General features: G+C 41.6%; 2 protein-coding genes across 2 annotated transcripts in view; one reads left to right on the top strand and one right to left on the bottom strand.

Moving 5' to 3' along the window:
* The window catches only part of uts2b (urotensin 2, beta), a 1,990-nt gene extending 69 nt beyond the window's left edge, over positions 1-1,921 (bottom strand). Inside the window, exons 1-4 of the mRNA XM_048255709.1 lie at positions 1,702-1,921; positions 1,374-1,502; positions 844-890; positions 1-558 (exon numbers count right to left, since the gene is read on the bottom strand). The exon at positions 1-558 is cut by the window's left edge and continues 69 nt beyond it. Coding sequence (XP_048111666.1) covers positions 448-558; positions 844-890; positions 1,374-1,502; positions 1,702-1,804 — 390 coding nt within the window. The 5' untranslated portion in view covers positions 1,805-1,921 and the 3' untranslated portion in view covers positions 1-447. The remainder of the gene's footprint in view (positions 559-843; positions 891-1,373; positions 1,503-1,701) is intronic.
* A 6,129-nt stretch (positions 1,922-8,050) lies between these two features.
* Positions 8,051-21,904, top strand: ccdc50b (coiled-coil domain containing 50b). The gene is made up of 12 exons (XM_048255999.1): positions 8,051-8,265; positions 8,916-9,044; positions 13,574-13,636; positions 13,867-13,990; positions 14,106-14,196; positions 18,017-18,107; positions 18,661-18,776; positions 19,569-19,661; positions 20,170-20,295; positions 20,636-20,745; positions 21,268-21,365; positions 21,461-21,904. Exons 2-12 carry the CDS (start codon positions 8,996-8,998, stop codon positions 21,604-21,606), a joined length of 1,107 nt encoding a protein of 368 aa, XP_048111956.1. The 5' UTR covers positions 8,051-8,265; positions 8,916-8,995; the 3' UTR covers positions 21,607-21,904.
* The last annotated feature ends 2,811 nt before the right edge of the window (positions 21,905-24,715 follow it).

The raw sequence follows: 24,715 nt of genomic DNA, 5'->3' as shown, positions 1-24,715 counted from the left end.
TTGTAAATAATAGTTTATATAAAATAAAGGCATTGCAATCAGTTTCTATTGATTTCGATAATCCACTGATTGAGTATTTTACCAGATTGCTCTAGATTCACAGTGTTATGTGCTATTACAATGACAGCTGAGAACAGGAATTAAATGAGTGTTGGAAGATAGCAGACATCTCAGCATTGCAGATAACTGTGGGGACAAAGATCTGCACCACACAGTATGTAAAAGATGTGTATATATGACGTCTCTGGTGTAAGTGAGTTGGCATAAAAATGCACAGCTTTATTTATCTGCCTATCCACCTATCTAAGTCTGACTAATCTCGATGCTATCTGACTAATCTTGATTCTATCTATCTATCTATCTATCTATCTATCTGGCTGTCTGTTTGTATTTGTCAAATCTATGTTTGGGAGTTGTGTGGCTTTCCTTCCCTCCACGGCTGCCCGGTCAGACGCAGTACTTCCAGAAACATTCTGTGTTGCTGCCCCGTTTCCTATACTGTCTTCTGCTGCCCAGGAAACGACTCAGTGGATTCAACACAGGCCTCTCCAGCAAGACCTGAGGTAGAGGGAGTTGGAAAGAGAGTGAGTAGAGATGAACAAACAGACAGAGAAAGAGAGAGAGTGAGAGAGAGAGACAGACAGAGAGAAGTCATTTCATACATCATTAAATCAAAACATACTAATAATACACAAGCCATAAATGACCAAACAAAACTGAACCCCCATTTGTACCAAATATCTGAGAGAAAGGGAAAGATAGAAATAGAGAGGAAGACAGAGCGAGAGAGAGAGAGAAAGAGAGAAAAAAAAACAAGGAGAGGGTGCTATGGAGGGAGCTCACCTCTTTAACAGCCTGGCCTGGGGCGAACCCTGCTGTCTGAAGGGAGTCTGTGAGGGAGATAGCCGTTTACAAGTGTTACTTAGCCGCACAATAACTGTCAGTGCTCACCTAAGAACGGATCCAGCCCACATCTGATGCTTATCTGGGCCAGAGCCAAAATATACTCAAGGACCATCTGTTATCACCTCACAATATGTCTAGAGTTTACTTGCAATGCGTAGCCCAGCAATGGAGTTGGAAACCGGAGTTGGAACATTCTTTCACAATGACATTACCAAAAATTAATGAAATAGTGACATGGTGCCGCATTATGAAGGTACAGTAGCAGTGTCTTTTCTCCATTCAGTGTTAAAAAAACATCTTAATAAAACATAAAACATCAAACATAGATTAACTGTAACCAAAAACGTAATGGCATCTAAAACATCAATTATTTAGATTTTCAAGCAAAAATGTTTATTTTGTCCTATCTTCATAAAACGAAAAGTGCCATAAAAGCTCCTGTAGGAAAGAGTATGTAAGGTGTTTACCTTCTCTGTTGATCTCCCCAGTGAACAGTGAGGAATAACCATAGCCAGGAGCGTCTAGGGAAAGATATGCACCGTCAGTAAGGTCCAGTTTGTCTCTGCCAACTAACCGATCCTCTTCTGCTGCTGACTCTGCAATGAGATATACAAAAATGACAATTGTGTCAAGCAAGAATTTGAGGATCCTGTAACAAAAATTTTGAAATAAAAATCTCAGTCATTACAGAAAATACAAGCAAATTGTTTGTGTGTTTGTGTGTTTGTGTGTGTGTGTGTGTGTGTGTGTGTGTGTGTGTGTGTGTGTGTGTGTGTGTGTGTGAAAAACCCTGACCTGGTCCGGAGTAGGACATCTCTACTAGGTGTGTGGGATGTGCCCACAGAGACCCCGCGGTGGCCAGGATCAAGAGGCAGTAGACGAGTGCTCTCCACAGCATGGCTTCCTTCTTTGTGTCTTCCTTCCTCTCCACAGTCTCTTAGCTCAAGGTCTAGACGCTGTGTGTGAGCGTGTAAGTGTGTGTGTGTCCTGACAAGAACACGGTCGCCTTTTTATCGGCCTGTCATCTGTGGTGTCAAAGCACCTCTCCACCCCCCACCCCCCTCCGTTTAGTCTCATCCACCACCCTCTGCCAACTCCACCAAACTTTAACATATTCTCCTCACTGTAAATCCCGGCAGCAGTAAACAGGGGTTTTGAGTAAATTGATCAATAAAAGCAGGACGCGTGCGTAGCTCTGTGCGTCAGGGATAGGCCTGGGCCGGTTTTTACCGTCCGGTGGAGTAATTGTGCTTCGTGTGTAAATCCAGTGAGCGCAGGTGCAGCGAATGCACTCTGTATTAGTGGCTAGGGGAGGAGATGGGCAAGGCAAATTTAATTCATTTGTTTAAGAGGTGTCTCAGATTAATGGACAACACCAGACGAGGGGGGGAATGCAATAGCATCATCCCTCTCTACACACACACACACACACTCAAACACACGTGCATGCACACACACACACACACACACACACACACACACACACACACACACACACACACACACACACACACACACACAAACACACAACACACAAGCTGTCACACTTGCTATTTTAGGAGAATCAGAGACAGGGTGTGTGTGTGCATATGGAAAAGTTGTGATTGAAAATATTTATTCATTCATTCAGGAGCCACGTGTCCCTGTCTATTGCGTCAGATCTCCCTGAGGTTCGATTTCCAGTCTATGCTTTTGAGTGAGTTACAGTGACAGACAGTTTCGAGGTAATTTCATAACTACCGGCATCTCTGCCAGAATGCTACTTGAAGAACTTACTTTCCTAGGTAGGCCTACCTTAATTCTAACCAGCTCTTTTCAGTTCAGGATGCAATGAAAATATGTTGTGTGACAGTGGGCTAATGTTCTCTTTCTCTAAAGTACACATAACCGCCATGTTTAATTAGTGTAGTTATGCAGCATAACCACATGATGATATCAAACAATGCGATCCTGGGGGACAGTGCCTCTTAAATTAACTATTGGAGATGACACTAATATAGTTTTTTCTGAATGCTTAAACACAACTGTAATTCTTATAGCACAATTTCTAAAACTATTAATACTTGTAGCAAAACCACTCACTGAGTTCGCAAAACTAAAAGAACAAACACTGCTCTGCACTCAGTTTGCAATTTTGTAACACACATTTTGCACAACTGTAGGCACAATTCACAGCACTCTTTTTGCAGAACTGTAAACACAACTCATGCTTTACACTCAATTTCCAAATGATCAACACACTCCTAGCAAATCTATACACATGTATGGCTATTATTTTCACTATTTTGCCAACTCTCTGGCACACTTTCTCATGTGAAAACTGTTTTAGATAATTAGTTCACTTTGCAATCAGCCTAAGCACTAATGCTGCTTTCGAGATGTCTCGTAAATCCGCCGCCCGAGTTGGAAAGTGTAAATTACCCAGCTTTCTTGCGGCATTTTGGGCAGGCACGCCCACTTTACCTCAGAGTACTTGAGGGTACCCCGAGGTGGACGTACGACCTTACAAAAAACATGGCTGCGCCCATAGTTGAGATGAGATGACATGTATTTTTTTTTGCATATGTACTGTGTTGGTCATGTTAAAGTTGATGTAATGCTCTTACACACTAGAATACATTGCTGCTTCAATCCGTTCACCAATTCATTGCATGTTCTTGCTGTGCCTGCAATACAATGTAACAATTTGTTTTCCAGCCGTTTAGCTAGAGGCTACATGTAGCACAAAACAATAACAATGACTAGCCTCCTGCTAATGCTCCTCGTGGCTTGAGAGAAAGGCTTTCCTAAAGCCACTCATTGTTGTACGGGTGAGTGTACAATGATTTACAAGACTACTGGAAAGCAGCATAAGCCACAGGTAATGTACAATGGGTACAATAGAGGGAGCAGGAAGAGTGAGAAAGGTAAGAATAGGACATGGAGGTGAAGAAGTAGGAGGAAGAAGAGGATGAAGAGGATAAGGAGGAGCAAGAGGAGGATGGGGAAGGGGAAGAGGAAGGGGAAGAAGAGAAAGAAATAGCCCTTTTACAGGCAAAAAAATCAGTCTACATGTGGGGATATTGTCATGTCAGGCCTGGATACGGCATATTTTCCAGTGCCTTGGACTAGAGAACATTGCATGTGATTTAGATGAAATTTTGTGGCCGGACCCAGAGACGATGTAGACTGATTTTTTTGTTTTTCTCTGTGAAATTACTATTTTGTGTTTTGACTTGGAAAAAAACACTTGTGTTGTTTTGATGTGTCTAAATAAACACTAATACTTGATGTTTGGATCCCTGTATGTTTACAGAACTATGACAAAAGTATTACCTCAAACTGACATAGCCTTGTGCACAGAGAAAGCAAAAGCCAGGTGTGTTTTTTATTTATACCATTAGTGTGTAGTTGGCACATTGTGTGCTTATTATTGTGATGGCTTGTGTTTACTGTTTGATATGAAAACACCATTTTTACGAAGGTGTGAAGAGTTAAGCAAGGTGTGTTAGATTTTGCAAGAGAACTACAATGTTTTGCTGATTGGGTGAGAGGTTTTGCCATTTGTGTGTAGAGTTTTGCAAAAAAAAGCCATAGTTACAAAAAATGTGCTTACAGTTTTTTACAACTGTTTACACACGTTTTCAAAACTCTGTGTCTATTTTTCAAAACTCCACACACAAAACCAACAATTGCTCACACAAAATGCAAAATGCCTCAAATCTCCAGCAAAATGACACACAACATTCAAAATGTCATAAACACATCTTTAAATCAAACATTCGCCTCACATTACAAACACTTTTGTCATAATATGACATTTTGGATACATCATGTACACACTGTTGCTCAAAACCTAACGCTCTTCTGTCTTTCATAGGATTTATGTATTTCCATACAAGAGTGAAAGTTACAGTATCTACAGAGAGGTTGAAATACACAATAAAAATGCAAGCAATATTGAAACCAAAAAATAGTGATTTTTCCCAAATAATTTGCTGTTGCGAATACAGTATTTTACAGCCAACAAGAACAAAGCAAAGCAAAATACAATGACCACCATTCCTTTCAAAGAAACATTCCTTTCAAAGTATCTGTATTGGTTCTGAAATCCTCTAAGGCCAGATTGAAAGGGTCCATACCTGCATATAGAGTGTCTATTTATAGGCCTATACTAAGGCAATGACTGGATGGTGTTCCGTAAAGTAATGAGTGTTTACACATGTGAAGAGAGAGAGTGAAGCACTGGTGATTTAGTGTGGCATTTTGATGGGTTGTGTTTGAAAAATGAAATCAAGTTGCTTCCTGTTCGATTTTTGTGTGTTAAGTAGAAAATTGTGTGTGGTGTTTTGCAAAATGTGTTTTAGTCAATTGAAAACTGAGTCAAACACTGAGAATTAGTGTATGGTTTTGCAGATTTGGTGTGGGGTTATGATGTTTGGAAGACATGTTTAGAAAATTGTGTGACAAGCAAAGATTTAGTGTGTAAGCATTTGAAAAAAACTGTAAGCAATCAGAATAAACTGTAATGAGTATCCACATTTTTGCTCTTATTGTTTAGTCTACATGTACAAATTCCCCTAGCTAAGGGTTTTTAGTTATAACAAAATATGTTACGTTCTATTTTCACAAGCATTACTGATATTAGTAATAACAGCCTATTACTAGCTTTGTAGTAGAGCTAGCAGTAGGCCTAGTTAGAGGTAAAACTTTATAGGCTATATTTGAGTTGCCTGTGAGCCTATTATAACTATTGTGTATGAATTCAGTCACCTTTTCACAGTGAACAGTGTGAAGGTTTATTCCTGCAGCCATCACTTAAATGGACAGATTAATGCTCCCATAATTCACTGCATGTAGGCTACGCCCGTGGTTGTACACTTAAATTACCCTCAATGTAATACAAAAAAATCTTATTTACGGATGTGACAAGCAGGAGGTGTGTCAGTGGTGTAATAGATTTGTGATAAATGGAGCTCTTTTTTGAGAACTAGCACCCATGTGAGGATAAACACTAAAACGCTGCAACTCGCAAAGGTCCATATAGGGACATGAGCATGGGCTGGGTTTCAGTTTGACTTGTCTTTAGCCACAGGGTGATAAAGAGGCAGGGTGTATTTGTGACTTCACAAGTTTCCACATTTCATATAATAAAATATTATTTTCTATTAACTGTACTTACACATATGTTTGTTTTACTTTCCTATCTGTTTACACTGCGAAAAATTATCCTTTGGTGCCTCCCTACTTTCTAGCTGCAGTGTATATCCCTTAGCAATAAGTAGATGCACCATATTGGGTATTGAAATATTCACAGGAATCCCTAGAAATTGAACATTCATGTTGTTTTATCCAATATTAATTGTGCAGATGTATAGTCTATCGTATACACACCCATTGAACCAACAAAGAAAATGCAAAAATAGAGACTTTTGTGTAATCATTCCATATTTTGTGTAGTCATTCTATATCAGAACCCCTGATATACATTCCAAATAGTCTACAAGAAACCAAACCAAATCAAAGTGTTACCTTTCATTTAAGACCAGGATTATGCTTCTACACCAAGAGGTTGCCACACAGTAATCATTTTATTGTCAGTATGCATTTTGGGTAGCCAAAAGTCCTATGGGAGTTTCCATAGGGCATTTTACAAAACACTACCCTATCAGGGTCTGGATTTTCCAGGCTAACATGAGCATATCTTGGCAAAATAATGGTCTAAGTACTCATATTTCATTCTCTATTGATCTACTTTGAGATACAGATTCACAAGACCTGGTAGTGGGCCTCAGTTGTGTTTCCAAGACAAAATAAATGACCAAGAGGGCAGAATGTGATCATTTCCAGAGATGTACAAAACCGCCTAAAAAAACTATCATTCTACCCTTTGCCTCTGACAGTTCATCACACCGTCAATCTACTAGGCCTCTGCTTTCAAAAGAGGTCAAGCACTTGAATATAAACCAAAGTATGTGGAAACAGGGCCATTGTTAGTAGGCGGTGTGCAAAAATTCAAAATGGGGAGTGTAAAGATTTATTGTGGCTATTTGCTAGTAGCAATGCAGGATGCTGTGCTGCAATTAGATAGCACATGCAATCTACCCGGGAGACTGGGTATGGTTGTAACATGGGGTGAGTTGTAACACCAACATTTCCACAAAACAGGAATAAGATATAAGATATTTGACATATGATCACCTCAGCACTTGCACAATTCCACCACAATCCCATATGGTGATTTTTAAGCCTAGAATGTCACCCGTTCTCATTTTACAGAGGAAAAACTTTAACATTTTTCACCAAGGCTATATTTTGTTTAGTAGGCTACTTTTACCATTCAAGATAAAACCACATGCCTCATATTATATTAACCTGTTTTTGGTTAAGTGGCCCTTAAAAAAAAGTTTGAGAAACACTGGTATAGCCTACCTTTAAAAGCCTTTTGGTGTGGTGGCACACTAAATAGAAATGCTTTGAAGAAAAACAGCAACTTTCAACAAGTGAAAGGACTTTTGTGACACTTTACTTCTTAAGAAAGTAGGCCTAACTGATTTATGATATTGTAGCCTATTGTATGATCTGAGTTGACACAAAAGGGTTTAGTTTAGCGTCAAGTCTAAAATGTCGATTTGTTGATGTATAGGCCTAGGCAACCACTTTTCGCCTAAGATAAAGGTCTGCGAGATCAGCTTGGAGCAATGAAGTGATACAGCAAGACCAGCAGAGTTCGCTGTATTCCCTCTCGACTCCTCTTGTTCTGACTTCAGCATCCACTGAACTCTGCGCTCACCTCAAAGTCTCTCAGGCAATTATAAAGATGCCTGATATTTTGCTTTCTTAGCATCCTGTTTTAGCGTGTGGCCATTTGTTGAGAAAAGATAACTTTACATGAATAAACGACATCAAAATAATTCAGTCTTTTAATGATTCGGCCTAATGTTAATTTGCTAACATTGAATTGTAGCCTAGGCTAATAACGTCTTTATAAGCATGCATAAACTCAAGTCTTGATTTTGGCCCATGTAGACTAGCCTATCCTTCTCTTGTCAACACTTAATAATATAAATAGATATGCCTATCACATCACACGCTCACGAAATACATGCCATGAAACAGTCTACCTTGTTCAGTGCGACATAAAGTTTGTCCTTAGAGGGCCCCCGTCCCTGCACCAGCTGGCTAGTTTTCAGTCATTCATGAACTCTTGGCATTTGCACACAGACAGTGGAAATCACGGCTACTGCTGCTGCAGAGGAGTCGGATGAAACGCAAACTGGCCAGCTGAGAGATGTGATGAACAGAGGAAACACAGAAAATAACTAATAAATGACAAGGGAAAAAACTGTAGAGGTTTGGCATCGCATGATATTTATTAAGGTAGGCATGGGTTCCAAAATACCTGCCACTGTTTTTGTGTTGTTAAACCCAAATCCTTATTTTCAGTTTTTATTAAGTTGAAACAATTTGGACATAGGCTAAACTATTTTGGTATATTGTCCACTTTTGTATAGTAGTAGTTTGTATATTAGTAGACTAGCCGGTTTTTTATGCGAAGTGACGAAGTATCTTAAAAGAGAGCTGTGTCTGTCGACTTTTTGATAGGCTGTATACTGTAGATGGAAGGTGTCGTTTTAGCATTACATAGGCTACTCTTATGTTTGCTTCAAATTCGTAAACCTCTTTGAAGGACACCAGAATGTTCAAGAACTTCTCAGCCTTATTTCATTGCCGAGATTAGAGACAATTGTATGATGTTTTTTTTTTTTTGTGGCGCACTATAGATGAAGTTGGAAAAGAACAGAATAAAACCTATAACTGTATTCAGTCCATATTGGATGAGTCCATTTGTTATTCATCCATTGATTTGGAACTGTGCCTATTTTTGTTGTTGCTGTTGATATTTTTTTTAATGGTTTGCTGAATAGTCAATTTATTAAATGTCTATAAACATCTGACATTATGCATGTCCTGGTATAGGCTACCTAAAATATGAAGACAAATTATTTTTTTTCTCTTGCCATTTATAGAAAGAACATCATATCTTATTGGTCTCAGAGAGTTAGAGAGGACAAGATGAACCTGTAACAATACACTTGCAAGAGGAGCCATGACTGAGCTGGAGATCGATAAGTCTCACCTTCCTCGCGTCCTTGACGGTAGGGCACATGAGATGAATTACATGCATAACACCTGTCAGTTCTGCCAACATTCACTTTGTGTTAGATAGATTATACTTACATTTAGGATTATGCTTGTGTTTAGGATTATGCTTGCATTTAACAGATTATGCTTGCATTTAGAAGATTCTTTGTCATTCTTTTTTTATATTGCTTCTCTCTTCTCTTCTACTAAAATCTGCAGAATATACAAATGTAACATATCCATGAATGATTCTTGTGTTATTCTGCAAATGGACAAGTGGGCATATATGATCAGTGTAGATGTATACAGTTGTTGGTAAATGTAGCTTTCTGTACTTTCCGGCTGATGAACTAGCACGCGCTTGTCTCTTTAACACCTGAAAGAAAACGTCTTTGCCACCTTTTTGTGACATACTGGTGCTGGAGCTGCTTCAAGAGTGAAACATTCTCAGTGCTTGGGGACAAGGGTATAGATTCATTGCTTTGACAGAGATTGCAACGTGTATCAATGTAATCTCTCTACCATACCAAAACACCAGACATGTAATCTCTCTACCATACCAAAACACCAGACATGTAATCTCTCTACCATACCAAAACACCAGACATGAAAAGATGTTTTTTATTCCACTGCGTCCAAACACAAGTGCTATCTGCAAAGTGTCATCGTGAGTTGGCTGCAATTTCGTCGTGGACAAGGACAGGCTTGCAGGATGTGACTTAAGCTGATAAGACAGGAGGAATGCAACAGTGGGCTCACATGCCTCTCTTTTTCTCTCTTGTTCTCTCTCTCTTTCTCTGATTGCTTGTAGATGTTGGTGCACGTGTTCCCTAATAGATTCTTCAGAAAGTGGCCTTACCCCGGTTCATTTTGGGAAGTGACAGAGATAGAACTGCTCCCTTGAGGCCAGTTGGGGTGGGCTGCAGGAATAGGGAGTGTGTGAAGAGTTCTGAGTGCACTTAAAAGAAATCATTCTTATCATAGTTTGGAGTTTAATATTTATTCCTTTTAAACTCTGGATTCATCACATTAAAATGTTGAGGTCACTCAGCAATGATCCACATCCTTGGATTGCTATCAGTATAGATATCATTGTTTGTATAATGTACTCTGTACAGGACATCCCAGATACATAACTTTGAATCAATTGAGTTAACTCCATAGGGCTGGTTTCACGTTCACGTAATTAAACTTAATCCATGTTTGAGAAACCAGCCCTAAAAAGTAATACTGCTCACACATGTTTATGATATTTAGACTTCCTTCATTTCAACTTGGCCTTTATTGCATAACCTGGCACACCAATAGTCAATTGAAATCACTCTTGGAAAGCAGACTTGGACCGAGTGCCTTGTCCCTGTGGGATGTGCTGTGAAACATAACCCAGTGGCTGCACTGACCTCGTTCCTCATGTGCCACTGACACCCTCCCCAGCCCCTTCCTCAGCCCGGCCAGGCAAGATATTTATATCAGCTCCTACTGTATGAGATAGCCGGCCAAATTTAGACAAAAGGCACTAACGAGAAGAGAGAGACAGAGAGAGGGAGGGAAGGAGAGAGAGAGGGAGGGAAGGAGAGAGGTAGGAAGAGAGAGAGTGGGAGGAAAGAGAATGAGAGTAGGAAAGAAAGATGGAGATAGAAGAGGAAGAATGAGAGAGGGAGAGAATGTGAAGTAGGAGAAAGAGAGCTAGAGAGAGAGAGGTGAAGAGATGGAGAAAGAGAGTGTGGAAGAGGCAAAAAGAGGGAGAGGGAGGGAGAGTGGGAGAGAGGTAAAGAGAGAATGAAAGGGAAAAGCAGGCAAAGGGGGAGAGAAAGAGAGAAAGAATAGAGAGAGAGAAAGAGAGAAAGAATAGAGAGAGAGAAAGAGAGAAAGAATAGAGAAGAAAAAAAGTAGAGGATAAGGTGAAATCTTTGCTTGTTCCACACACTGCCTCACTTATTTTCAGGCCACCCCCCACCCCCACCTCTTACTGCCTCCAACTTTCCCTTTTTTACTGCCTGTACCTCGCAATCCCTCTGCCTCTCCCAGCATTTACACTGTCTTTTGTAGATCTGTTGCTGAACAGTGAACAACGCCATCTGTGTGCCCCAGGGCTATGCTGAGCTGGAGTCCGCTCACACATAGACACACAGACACACACACTCACACACACACACACACACACACACACACACACACACACATACACACACACACACACACACACACACACACACACACACACACACACACACACACACTCACCAAAACAACAACCCCTCCCATCCCCACCCATAATTTCCTCTTGTATGGGGATAAAGCAGAGAGCTGAGAGGGCTCTCTCTCTCTCTCTCTCTCTCTCTCTCTCTCTCCATAGAAATGTGACCCATTAGTGATGAAGTGATGAGCAATCTCTCATCTTTGTACAGAAGATTCTTATCAACCGAAAACTACTGAGACTAATTGAAACCAGTGACAACCAAGCTGTTTTGCGAGTCTCTTTCCATCAGGTCTTTTTTCCTTTTAACTCAATGCCCTCACTGGCATTCAACACGTTGTGTTTGCAGAAACACTCGTCCTGGAAAAGTTATTATTACTTCGACCACCTCACTCTAAATTTTAGCTCACAGCTGCGACCGTGCCAGCCGTTTACAAAGCAGCTTTCTGTCCACTGTGTTGCCTCGTAAATGTTTCCACTCACTGAAACACGGGCAAACACACACACACACACACACACACACACACACACACACACACACACACACACACACACACACACACTTACCCTAAAGTGTGTTTGATGGTAGGGAGGAGATGGGTGGAGGTGCAGCTTTGCTACCAAACACACCACTCCAACTTTGACAAAAAAGTTGAAAAAACTTGGTGATACAGTATCAAACTGCAGTGATACATGAAGATTATGAAGATTACATTGTCCCAAAAGGTTATGAGAGGAGGTCAGGAGATGAGTAGAGGTGTTTTCACCTTGAGGGGAGGAAGTGGGTGACCGAGTTCCACTTTTTGTATCAGACTTGTTGCAAATGAGGACACGTGTTGCTTTATGTGGCACTCCTGCCAAGGCCTTGAGTCTTTGAATGGGCATTTATGGCATGGGCTGTTACACATGTGTCACACACACACACACACACACACACACACATACTCCACATTAGGAGGGACAAACTGTGAAACATTGCTGCTAGACATACCAAGAGGATTTTACATAGACTGAATTGATTCTGATGTTGAATTGATTCTGATGAATTGATGTTTTGTTTCATCGTTCTGAATGACAGAGCTGGAACAACATTACCCTCCACTCCTTCCACTCTCTCAGTAGAGAGAAAACATGCATGTCTTTACTGATGTTTTAATATATGTCACTTTAGACAAAAACATCTACATCTACATCTGTGTTTGCTTAAGAACACTTCCACTCCTTGGGCCAGCAGTGCATGTAGATTACAGACCTTGAGCCCCAACTTCTTTCTCAAATGGATGACTGATCTGGATTGTGTTTACAAATAGGCTCATTGCATCAATGACAATTATAACCAAAATAGAGAATGCAGTAAATTATGAATTTTTATTATTTAATGATGGATCAAACTCTGCTAAGCTCCTGGGTAGGCCCATGCAGACCTGACCTATTTGACAGGCTGTCCATTTTTGTCTGGATTTCAGTGTCTCTCTCTCTCATACACTTTAATTTCAGTTTACTCAGGCCTTCCTGGGCCAGAATTAGTTACATTACAGACAATTGGTGGAAAGGTTGAAGTTTTTTATTTAGCTTATCGGCAGGAAAATTAGATCAGGCCAGGACCATGTTGACTTAGACACACACATATTTAGTCCCCCATTTTACACGTTTTAAATATTGTAAAGGCTGTGCTTTGCACATTGCTCTTATGTAGTATGAATGTAATTATCTAAAGATCCAGAATCTGAACTGGGAAAGTACCGGGGATTCCTCCCTTACTTAAAATTCTCCCTTTCTCTCTCTCTCTTTCTCTCACTCTCAGGCTTACATTCTCTCTCTCTCTCACACACACACACACACACACACACACACACACAGACTCCCAAAGATCCCCTTTCTCTCCAGTCCTGTCTGATCAGTATCGACCCCCCTCAGTGTTCCTCCTTGGCAGGGTTCTGGTCCTCCCTGTCTGACCCACTTTGTTTGGGAGTAAGACCCGGCTTCCTGTTTGGGTCCGGTGCTAGTGTGACATGATGTCCACAGGGCACAGGGCTGGCAGAGACAAGAGCAGGAGCCCAAAAATGCAGGAGGGTGGAGGGAGGGGTGTGTGTGTGTGTGTGGGGGTGGGTTCTGGGTGCCCTTCCTCTGACCCAGTTATTGTGTGGTGTGTGTATGTGTGTGTGAGTGTGTGTGTGTGTGAGAGAGAGAGAGAGAGAGAGAGAGATGAAGAGAAGACAGAGAGATTAACTTTTACTCATATCATTATTAAGCCTATTTGTTTTAGAAGCTATAGTCATTATTCATTTAAAAAAATATTTTGCCAAGATGCACCTGTCAAATCTCTTTCTTGTGTGTATATTCTAGTGTGCCAGTGTTTCGCTGTGCTGGAAGACGGGGCACTGGCTCATAACTTGCAGGAACAAGAGAGTAAGTACACTCCCATTCATCAGTGTCACTGTATATCTTTACACATTCACACTATTTTAAAGGGTTTGTGGTTTTGTTGTGGACATGCTTCTGGACGGAAACTGACTGACTGGACCGTTTCCCTTGAAACTTGAAAGAAGGTAGCATCTTTGGCAGCAAAGTGTGTTATTGTAGGTTTCGTCGTTCCCTTCCACAGTTTTTTGATTGATATTCTGCTGTTCCCTGTTCAGTCGAGCACTTCTACAACTCCAACATTCAGAAGAACCAGCTGGTCCAGCACGACGTGCGCATCGCCAGGAGGCTGCAGGACGAAGAGGAGGACCGGGGCCACCTGGGTCACGACCGTCGGAGACTGTGAGGGACACCTCATCTCTCACCTTTTGACCTTTATCACTAAATTAGAGCCATTTTAAGGTAGTTAGACACACATGCCCATGGGGGAAGACTGACTTGATTGTTTTTGTTGCAGTGAGGAGCAGGACTTTGAGTATGCCCAGAGGATTCAGGAGGAGATGCAGAGACAAGCTGAAGAAGCCCGCAGGAGAGAGGAGGAGGACGAGGTGGGTTGCAGTACAATTGAGAGAGAGTATGTGTTTGTGTGTCTTTGTGCAAGAGTACTATACATACTGTGTTTGCCTGTGTCTGTATGTAAGAATGTGTGTGTGTATGCTAGTTCTGTGTCTGTGTGCTTTTGTAAGTCTAACTGTTGTATAAAATGTGCCATTGTGTAAAGGAAAGGAAGATGGAGGGAAAAGTGTGTTTGTGTGTGTGTGTGTGTGTGTGTGTGTGTGTGTGTGTGTGTGTGTGTGTGTGTGTGTGTGTGTGTGTGTGTGTGTGTGTGTGTGTGTGTGTGTGTGTGTGTGTGTGTGTGTGTGTGTGTGTGTGTGTTTGTGTGTGTGTGTGTGTTTGTGCATGTGTCTGTGTCTGTATAAGTGTGTGTGGTCTCTGACACACTGACATAAAGAACCTGTGTGTAGTGGTGTCCCCCACTGTGTCCATTCCCCTGATTGGCACTGCTGGAGCACCCCTAACAGAGTGGCCCTTGTGCTGAGGTACTCAGACAGAAAGAGGAAGAGGAAAAAGTAGCAATGGAGGAGGCGAAGAAGGAGAAGAAAGAGCTCTTGAGTTCAAGTGGAATCTTTTGATTGGTTTTCAACTCCAAGATAGCATGCCCATTTCCTCATATGCATAGCTCTTCATCGTCAGAGTCCACTCCTTGCTTTCTTTTCTTTTGCTTCGCTGTCAATCAGTGCCAATCAGGGGAATCTTTTGCTTCACTATCCACTTCTCAAAGATGACATCATTACATCATTGTAATCAGCAGCCAAAGAGCTAAGACAGTTGGCTTGCAGGCCGTGTCCATGACGATGCCTGGAACGTTTCCTGGGTGATGAGTGGACTGTTTCCATGGCGCCTGGGGATTCTGTAGTGAGTGTGTGTCCTCAACCTTGCTTGTGTGTGTTCTGAGTCCGCCTTGCTCTTAGTCCAGTGGTTACATTTTGTTAAATTCTTCCATGGGACACTTATAAGAGCAGTGTGTTTCAAGCAGTGGGCCATGATGGCATTAAAGGAAGGTAATCCCTGACCATTAATCAATGTAGTGTCACTTGCTGTCTTAATCAAAATGGTGGTCCTTAGGTCAAAACCAGTTGAACACCCCATAGAGGACTGGCACTCTAACAGCAACTTAAATGTGTTAAGGGTAAGATTTTGTTTTCATGAAAAACTTTTCTCTCAAAAACAAACACAGAGTGCCATGTGTTGTTCTGCTGTTCTCATTTCTGTCCCCGTCAGTGGATGTGGTGTTCAACTTTTTATCCAGCTAGCAATACAGTTGACTGTAAGCCATCTGGTGCTGATTCGTAGCCACCTGGTCCTGAGAGCCTGACAATGAACTTCAGCTGCTGCTTCGCTTGAGGAGGCTGCCATGGAGAGGCCTCTACAGGGCCTCTCCTATTGAGAACGTCTGCTAGCCGTTAACGCTCGCTCCAGCCACACTGAGAATGATGCCATGTGTTTGTTGTTTTTCTGCCCTTTTTCCGTGGCCAAGGAAGAAAATATGAGGTCAGTACGGAGGGGCAAATGTAGGAAGAGAGCGTAATTAGCACCTTCATCAGTCAACAGAAAGAGCATGTGGTGTTGTCATATTACGTTGAATTTACCAAGTACTCACTTAGTAAACAGTGCTCATCCCCACCCTCTACCGTAACTTGTGATGCCCACAAATGAATGGTATTATTCAATCACAGCCACAGTTGACTAGCGTCACATTAAAAGGAATCAAATGTTTAGCGATCAAGAAATAATACAATACATGTCAACAAGATAATAAGATAAACTGCAAGACAGTGAAGTTGTCTAACACGTTAAAAAGTAAACAAAAGTAACAAACAAAACATGCATGCACTGTTTTCATAGATATGGCGGAATACCAAATCAGTTACTCTTAACACTTCTCTCCCATGTTTTTGCACGATACTCCCACTTTTCCTGTGACCTTCCCATAATGCATACTGTATGCGGAAGAAAAGCACAGCCTGCCCACCAGCCCCGGCAAAATGCATTTTCATACATGCACAGCCTGTTTGTACACCTGCTGCCATGTCTTAGGTGTACTGTCAAAGATCCTTGATTGCTCCGCGTTAACCCTCTCTGGTACCGTCATACCGGTGTGATGGGAATGTTGGAAATTGAACGTTCTAAAGAATATCTGGGTTCATTGAGGGGTTAAGGCGCAAATAAAGCATTAAACAGGGGCTAATGCCTTAGTACATCAGCTCCTGAGGGAGTGCTGTCTTGCCTCCCTGGATGCTTTATCTGTGTCAAGTTGAAAACTGTCCCTTGAACAATGACTGTGCTAAATTTACCCCTACTCGCCTGTCTGCACGGCGGAGCTTCTTGGCTGGCCTATCAGGCGCTGACTTTGAAGGACGAGTGCCTTGCTCTAGAATGAGGCCTTTATCTGTGGGTTGCTCCCAGCGACCTCTGTCACTATGTCAACTATTTTAACAAGTAGTCACTCTGCCTCAGCACCCAGACATTGTGCATGGGCACAAAGACTGCCTTGTTCTGTGTATGTGTGTGTGTGTGTGTGTGTGTGTGATAGAGAGAGAGTTCTTTCTAGTGTGAGTGTGTGTCTGCATGTGCTGAGTGTTGAGTGTTTTCCTGTGAGTGTGTTTGTTGTGTTTAGTTCTGTTTATGTTCATTAATGCACATGTTTGTGCAGGTTTTTTACGCATATATGGTGTGGGAACAAATCCCATAGTGAACAAATTTAGAAGGCCTCTCACAACCACCACCACCCCACCCCCATAATTCAGATGACAAACCTGCTCTTTTTTCTAAGCAAAGCCCCTTTACAGCCACGTGACTCCCAGCCCTCCATAAAGATGTATGGATGTGTGAAAAACACAAACTGCCTGTCCCTCTTTCTTCAATTTGAAGAACTGCCGGGTGAGAATGTCCTTCAGGGAGCGGGCTGCACACTTACACCTCATGGCAAAGCTCTTGGTCAGATAACGTGAAATATCCCACCGCTGTGATAATTATGAGGAAATAACTTCTATGTCTATCTGGATTTAGCACACAGGAATAGCAGTGCTATCATAGCCACTTATCAGATGAAGCCTGGATTTCACCCTCTAAAAGTATTTGTAGAGACTTTTTTCACTTATTGTAAAAATAAAGCTCAACTCATTGATCTAATTTGGGGAGAATGTTGTATACTTTTGGTGGCCCTTAGATGTATCTCCCTTGTCCAGATTCTAACACCAATCTACCTCTGGGCTACCCTGCTCTCTTTATTTACACAGGAGGCTGTTCTGTGTCTCCAGAGTGTGTGCAGGTCTCTATTCTCCTCCAGTTTATGTTCAAGCAGCTTCCTGTGTGTGTGACATGCCAGTCACGATCACGGCCAAAATCCATCATGGAATCCCAGCGCTGAGCTCACTGACTGGATTAAGCTGTTCATTGAGCCATTGAGTCACTGAGATAATAGTTTTATTGTGGGTGTTTGGTAAGGATAATTATATAAGAGGATTTCCATGAGTGCATACTATTAGCAAGTGGCCAGACATTACATGTTTGGTTTTAATAAGGTGTTTGTGTGTGTGTGTGTGTGTGTGTGTGTGTGTGTGTGTGTGTGTTTGTGTGCGTGCGTGTGTGCGTGTGTGCATGCGTGTGAGAGAGAGAGAGTTCAGAGCTTCTCTGCTGCCCCTCTGTGGCATAAAGGTGCCATACTCCTGATTTAGCCTATTTGCCCAGTACCTTATCTCAGTGTTTAGCATGGACTGAAGTGGACTAAATGTCTTGTGTTTTGACCTGTAATAAACATGCTCAATGCCCAGTTGATAGGACATCAAAGAGTGTTTACCTTCACAGGAAATGGCCAAGAGGTTGCAGGAAGAGGAGGAACTCCAGATCAGAAGACGGAGAGCTGAGGCCGGGTGTGAGGATACTCCACTCAGTGAAGGTACGGCCTCTCTCTGAGACGAGATGCCTTGTCTGCTGTTTCCACATGCCATATTTCAGTGAGTTTGGCGTGGATGACACATTCTCCATAGGGAGTCCACAGGGTCCACATTTAGCGCTAAAGGGCTAGCAAAGTCAAAACTGATGAAAAGGGTCACACTCCTATCTGCGGCAATGTTACATAGTTCAATAGGCATTCTGTGTGCACATCAGCAAAATCAGAGATTCCATCCTCCTTACTGTAAGTCAGTGTGGCATCAAAGTGGGTTTGGAACCGTTATTTTATGGTAAAAGAACTACATTGAGAATAGGAAGGGTCAATCAAAGAAACCTCTGAAGGTTGAGAGTAGCTTGGCATTAGCTATGTTAGTCTTCGACTGTTTTAGTGTGTTGCCTGAAAGAACTAAGCCACAGCTTGTATGTAACTGACCCATGATAGATTTAAAAGACATTATGAAACACTATCTCTCTCTCTCTCTCTCTCTCTCTCATCATCTTGCTCTCTCTCTGTCTCTCTCTCTCTCTCTCACACACACACTCTCTCTCTCTCTCAGGTCTGATCTCTCTGCAGCTCGAGGTTCTGCAGCAGGTGCAGCGTGATGCTGAGCTCGCCCGCAGATTGCAGGAGGAAGGCGAGGAGGATGAGGTGGACATACAGCCACAGAGGAAGGTGAGTGTAGCTGCTTTCAGACATAGGTGTAAGTCCGCATGTTCTGCGGATATCAAGCGGTTGGGCCGTTTTTTTTTTTTTTTATGCCTTTAATGCGACAGGATAGTGGAAAGTGACAGGAAGTAAGTGGGAGAGAGAGTCTGGGTGGGATCCGGAAAGGAATCGAACCCGGGTCGCTGGCGTACGGTGCAGGTGCCCCAGCCAGTTGTGCCACGGCTGGGGCCTACTTTCGAACTTAGTTAGACGTCTCTTACACTACTCTCCTCCTAGTATTTTGGATGGACATTATGTAAATGAGCTCATGTCTGAACAAAACGAAGAACATGCGGAGATGCTGTTCATGTTTGTTCAACCTGTTCCACCACACAGAGATTCTGTTCATGTGCGTCCGCATAATGTCTGCATGTAAGCATCATATCTGAATCACCCAAAGGGTCGGACATCCATTTGACAAAGATCCACATATAGTGTGGAGGTCTGAAAACAGTTTGTGTGTGTATGTGATTGCTACAGCATGTCTCATCTAATGTGTATGAATGTGCTCGTGTGTGTGTGTGTATGTGTGTGTGTGTGTGTGTGTGTGTGTGTGTGTGTGTGTGTGTGTGATTCCACAGTATAAATGACATTGCATGCATGTGTGTGCATGTAGGTGTGTGTGTATGAGTGAGAGACAGAGGGAGGGAGACCCTATGACTGGCTGTGTGATAAAATGCCCTCTGTCCATAAAATCTATATAAACTCCATCTGTCTGAGTTCTGTTTGTTTCCTCCTCCTTTCCTCTCTGTGGGACAGCTGTCAGTAGAGTCTCCCCAGCCCCAACCCCAGCGCCAGCCCCAGGAGGGGCCAGATGTGGACTTCAGGGCGGCACAAGTGGCCCAAGACGAGGTGAGGATGTGGTAGTGGTGCGGTTGAGGGGTGTGTGTGTGTGTGTGTGTGTGTGTGTGTGTGTGTGTGTGTGTGTGTGGGGCGGGGGTTGTCACTGCTGCTTTATCTCAAAGGCTCAGTGTTAGGGGAGCAGATTGTTTCACCCTTTGAGATTTGGCTCAACCGCTGCTCCTGGACTGGCTATGGGGCTGCATCATCTCTCGGGTTCACTCCTATGCCAAGAAACCATGTGTGGAGAAAATTAATGAAAATCTTCATTACGCTGTTAACCACTTCACATTTGTCTGTTTGACTGGAAGTAAATGGATCAAATATAGCCTAAAACAGTGGTTCTCAAATGGGGGTACGCGTACCCCTGGGACACTCCAGGGGGTACGTGAGATTTTAACCCTTAGAACATATGAGAAAAGCATTGAATTTTACATTTCCTCAGGGGAAAACATACTGCTGATTTTGTGCTGAGCCTCTCTGTAACCATGTCCCTGACTGGGTCTCCTCACTGTGTCAGGAGATTGCCCACTACATGCAACGGCATGAGCGGAAGACCCACATGCGGACGCACGGTGACCATCCCGAGCGACAGTCCATGAGTCTGGAGCAGAGCGATGTCCGAGCAGAGACTCCTGGCAGAAAGGCACGTATGTTAGCACACATAAAGATAATTTAGTAACCCTGTCCACTTCCACTGCTTCTGTGTCCTTCTGGTACACTATGTGTGTGATATCTTAACATCTGGTACAAGTACATGGTGGTGAGGGAACAATTTTCACAACAGCGTTGCTCTCTTTATTTCTTCTGTTTTTTATGATAGAAAAGAGAGAGCAACTAATAATTCATATCATAGCGTGATACAAAAATATATAAAATATAATATAAAAAATAATTACAAACGTCCTCCACAGTATGCAATGAAGTCGTATAGTATTGTATAGTGTTACATTATATGTGATGCATGATGGTCGTGTTTTCTTCAGGTGGGGGCACTGCAGCTACCACGGGAGCGCCTGAACTCTGAGGGGTTGCACTCCCCAGGAGAAGAGAGGTCCCTTGAACGCCGGCCATCCCTTCCCAGTTATACTATGCTGTGAGCACGCACACACACATACACACACACACATTTCAGATTTAGAGTGTATTTGAAGAAAAGAGTCTTCTTCAAATGATGCTAGACATATGAAATTGTCAAGGATGTATTGTCAACAAAGATTATTGATAGATTGCTGTTAATACTGTATGTAATGAAACTCTGGTACATGTTGGAGACATCTCTTTGGATTTATATATATTCAGTAGAATACATTTTCGCATGAAAGGATACCGTTTAACACAACATTTACCAGAAGTCCTGTAAAATGCACAGACTTCATGACAACAACAGAGTTGATGTTATTGTTGTTGTAGAGCCTCAACAGAATGCACTGACCTAAACAAAAGTGCTCATTACTAAACCATAATTGTAAAGACTTGGATACATCTGTTTCCCCAGAGGCTAAATGCCTTGAATGTCATGCATTGAATTCATCCATCCTGAGATGGCTTTGTCATGAATATCAGTGGTGTGACTCTGTTGTCACTCATTCTTTTGTATTGTTTTTCATCCATATAGACAAGCACAGCCGATTCACAACATTGCCGAGGAACTGGACCCAACATTTAAAGCCAGGAAGAGAGACAGTTTACTGATGGGCAACAGCACCTCCTCAGGTCAGTGTCAGAATTGCAATCAAACAGGTCCTACATTACTGAGTCTAAAAACACAGCAGACAGTTCTTTAACTTTTCTTCCCATGCCCTCCTCAGGTATTTGTCTGGCCAATAGAACCCCTCATTCCGTGTTTTATGACTACCTGCCAGAGCCCGCCTTCATCCCCCCCACCAAACGGCAAAATGACAAATCAGGACGACCTAAAACCAAAGAGAAGAGGGAGAACTGCAAGCAGCAGTGATTGGTGGGGTGTGTGTGTGTGTGATACACTCAAGATTTGTTGTAAACAAGACATCAGAGATTATTCTGAACATTTCATTTCTGGAGAGCATGTCTAAGTTGCTCTCCTTTCAAAGGGACATACTGTACTGAATAAATTCCATACAGCTTGTGTAGATAATATTAGCATGAACATTCTTGCTGCCTTTCAAAAGAATGTTTTCAGATACAGTGCAGGCCAAAAGTTTGGACACACCTTCTCATTTCAATGTGTTTTCTTTATTTTCATGACTATTGAATATATTTACATTGTAGATTATCACTGAAGGCATCAAAACTATGAATGAATGCAAAGCTATTTGGCCCACAGATGAATATTTGTCAAGTTATGGCTTGCTGAATATGGTATTACATTTTTTTTTTTAAAATAGCAACTTCGAAGAAACTAGAATATAAGACATGTTTTCAGTTATTTCACACTTTTTTGTTAAGTACATAATTCCACATGTGTTCATTAATAGTTTTGATGAATCTACAATGTAAATAGTCAAGAAAATAAAGGAAGCGCATTGAATGAGAAGGTGTGTCCAAACTTTTGGCCTGTACTTTAGCTCATATGAACTTTTGGCTATAGTGCAAAAGACTTCTCCATACATGTTTAATTATTCTATACCATAATCACTGGAGTGTTGAACTATGCTGTACTTTGTATTAAAGTATACTGTTAGTAGGCCAAGAATACACTTTGTACTGAATATATGTTTTTAAAAAATGTTTGTTTCAGTTGAAAAGTACATCCATTTACTGCATTTTTGGTTTGTTTTGCTCTTTGTTGAAATTGTACACAGAAACATAGTAAGCCAGGTTAGTTGATATTCATTACCTATCTATAATATTGTTGCTTATTTCACTGATACAATCAATACAGTAACTAACCCTCATTACTATATGACATAAAATAATATGTCTTTTGTGTTATATTTTAGTTAATTGTAATAGGCACTTAAATATTTTCATAAGCAGGATGGGTGATCAATACCTCATTGTGATAGATAATCCACTATTCTGAGAGAGCATGTTTGGTACGTCTGTTTGCTGTGTAAATGTTCAGGAATCATGAGTATTCTGAAATCATGTTCTGAAATGAGTGATGTCAGGAAGAGGCACATTTGTATTTTCTAATTTGAGAGAAAGAAGAGAGATGATGAGAATGAGATTTTTTTTCAGCACTTCCTATTGAAAAGATATTTTTTTGCCTAACTGCATATGTCTGTTTATTCTCACATACTGCTCAGTGCATTTTAAATAAATAGTCTCATGGAAACCTTTGTCTGCAGTGTCAGTGAATTTCATTTCTATAAGCTTGATTGTGTTTTTGTATAACATGCCATGTTCCCTTTTGTGATCTGAAATGCGGACTGCGGTATTGTTCTTACAACAACTGAATTCCTTTGAACTCCATTCGGTAAATGACTAGACACATATTTGCTATCTCTTTCTCTCTCTCTCACACACACACACACACACTTACACACACATTCACTCACTCACTAACTCAACACATGTCCACACTTTCCCACTCATTTGTTTACTTACTAACCCTCTCTTGCTCTCATACACAGACACACACATTTATGAACAATACATTTATGCCTACTAACACATGCACAGCTGGTCGTACTCTTTTGACTGCTCCACCTACTGTTCCTCTACTGAAACTACAACACCCTGCAGCAGGCATATACTGTACATGGCGCATCTCAAAAAAAATTAAATATCATGGAAAAGTTCATTTTTGGGTTAATTTATTTCTAGATTCATTAATCTAGATTCATTACACACAGTGAAATATGTCAAGCATTATTTTGTTTTAATCTTGATTATTCTAATCTTGATGATTACGGTTTACAGCTCATGGAAATCAAAAATCAGAATCTCAAAATATTACAATAAAGAATTTATGATACAGAAATGTCAACTCGAGATGAGCTCTAATCAGCTAATTAAGTCAAAACACTGGCAATTGTTTCCTGAGCCTTTAATCTCTCAACCTGTGCAGGGCAATGGACTTTTCCCATGATATTCTAATTTTTTGATGCACCTGTAGTTACAACTAAAGAGGCTGAAAGTAGTCCTGCTCAGTCAGTCCTATGTGTTTCTAGTGTACGATGAAAGTAGTAAACCTTTAACTCACAAACTTAAAAGATTGAACAAGATTCTCCTCAAATCCCTTTAACTGTCTGTCCAGTGTGTAAACTAAAAAACAACATACTTCAGCTGTGCATGTTCAAGCACGACTAAGTGAGAAAACACAAGGTGGCTAGGACCAAGCAATACACTGTTCTTGCCAGTCAACTACAAGGGGTACTGGCTATCCAATGTTGCTGGAGAAGCACTGATGGAAGGGGTGTTTGATTGATAGGGCTCAACAGTATATCATCAAGGACTACACCTTTAACTGAAAGGTCTTCATTTAAACTAAGATTTTCAACAGGTTGAGTCCATCATCACTGATTGTCAATTGTCAGCAGCCCGCCCCACACCTTACACAAACACAGAATGCAATCTTTCAACAGATCAGGTTATTTTTATGGACCAAGCAGGGGACATGCCTTACAGAGCCACAAATGTGACTTCCTCTAAAGCTCTTTGAGGAGATGGCTAAAAAACACCTATAGGAAATGTATAATCATCTTTAATTCCTGGAGAGGAAGAGAGTACAAAGAAAGAAGCCAGACCTATGTGAAGGAATATTTCTTACAGCACCATCCATGATGTGACCTCATCGTGACAGCTAGACTAGCAGGAGTAGCCCTGCTTGAACACTGCACACACACACACACACACACACACACACACACACACACACACACACACACACACACACACACACACACACACACACACACACACACTTCAAAGCACACTCCCACTGGCTGTGACTGACGTAACAAGATGTTTCAAGACACTGTTTCAGCAGTGTCTTGTCTTTTCAACAACACCTACTCGTTAGGTAGACACACTGACAGGGTGTACATAGCTGCAAGCACTCTGCTGTATCCACAGAGACACACACACACATACACAGAGCTGAGTCACAAGTACAAAAAATTAGAGATTGGTCGATTTTA

The sequence above is a fragment of the Alosa alosa genome, chromosome 10, assembly GCF_017589495.1.
Source record: "Alosa alosa isolate M-15738 ecotype Scorff River chromosome 10, AALO_Geno_1.1, whole genome shotgun sequence".
NCBI lineage: Eukaryota > Metazoa > Chordata > Actinopteri > Clupeiformes > Clupeidae > Alosa > Alosa alosa.
Note: the sequence above shows the minus strand (reverse complement) of the source record. Positions and strands in the feature narration are given on the sequence as shown.

Coding starts and splice junctions, on each gene's coding strand:
- ccdc50b (XM_048255999.1), top strand. CDS start 8,996: ATGACTGAGCTGGAGATCGATAAGTCTCACCTTCCTCGCGTCCTTGAC. Junction 13,637..13,866: donor TAACTTGCAGGAACAAGAGA/GTAAGTACACTC, acceptor TTCCCTGTTCAG/TCGAGCACTTCTACAACTCC. Junction 14,197..18,016: donor GGAGAGAGGAGGAGGACGAG/GTGGGTTGCAGT, acceptor TTACCTTCACAG/GAAATGGCCAAGAGGTTGCA.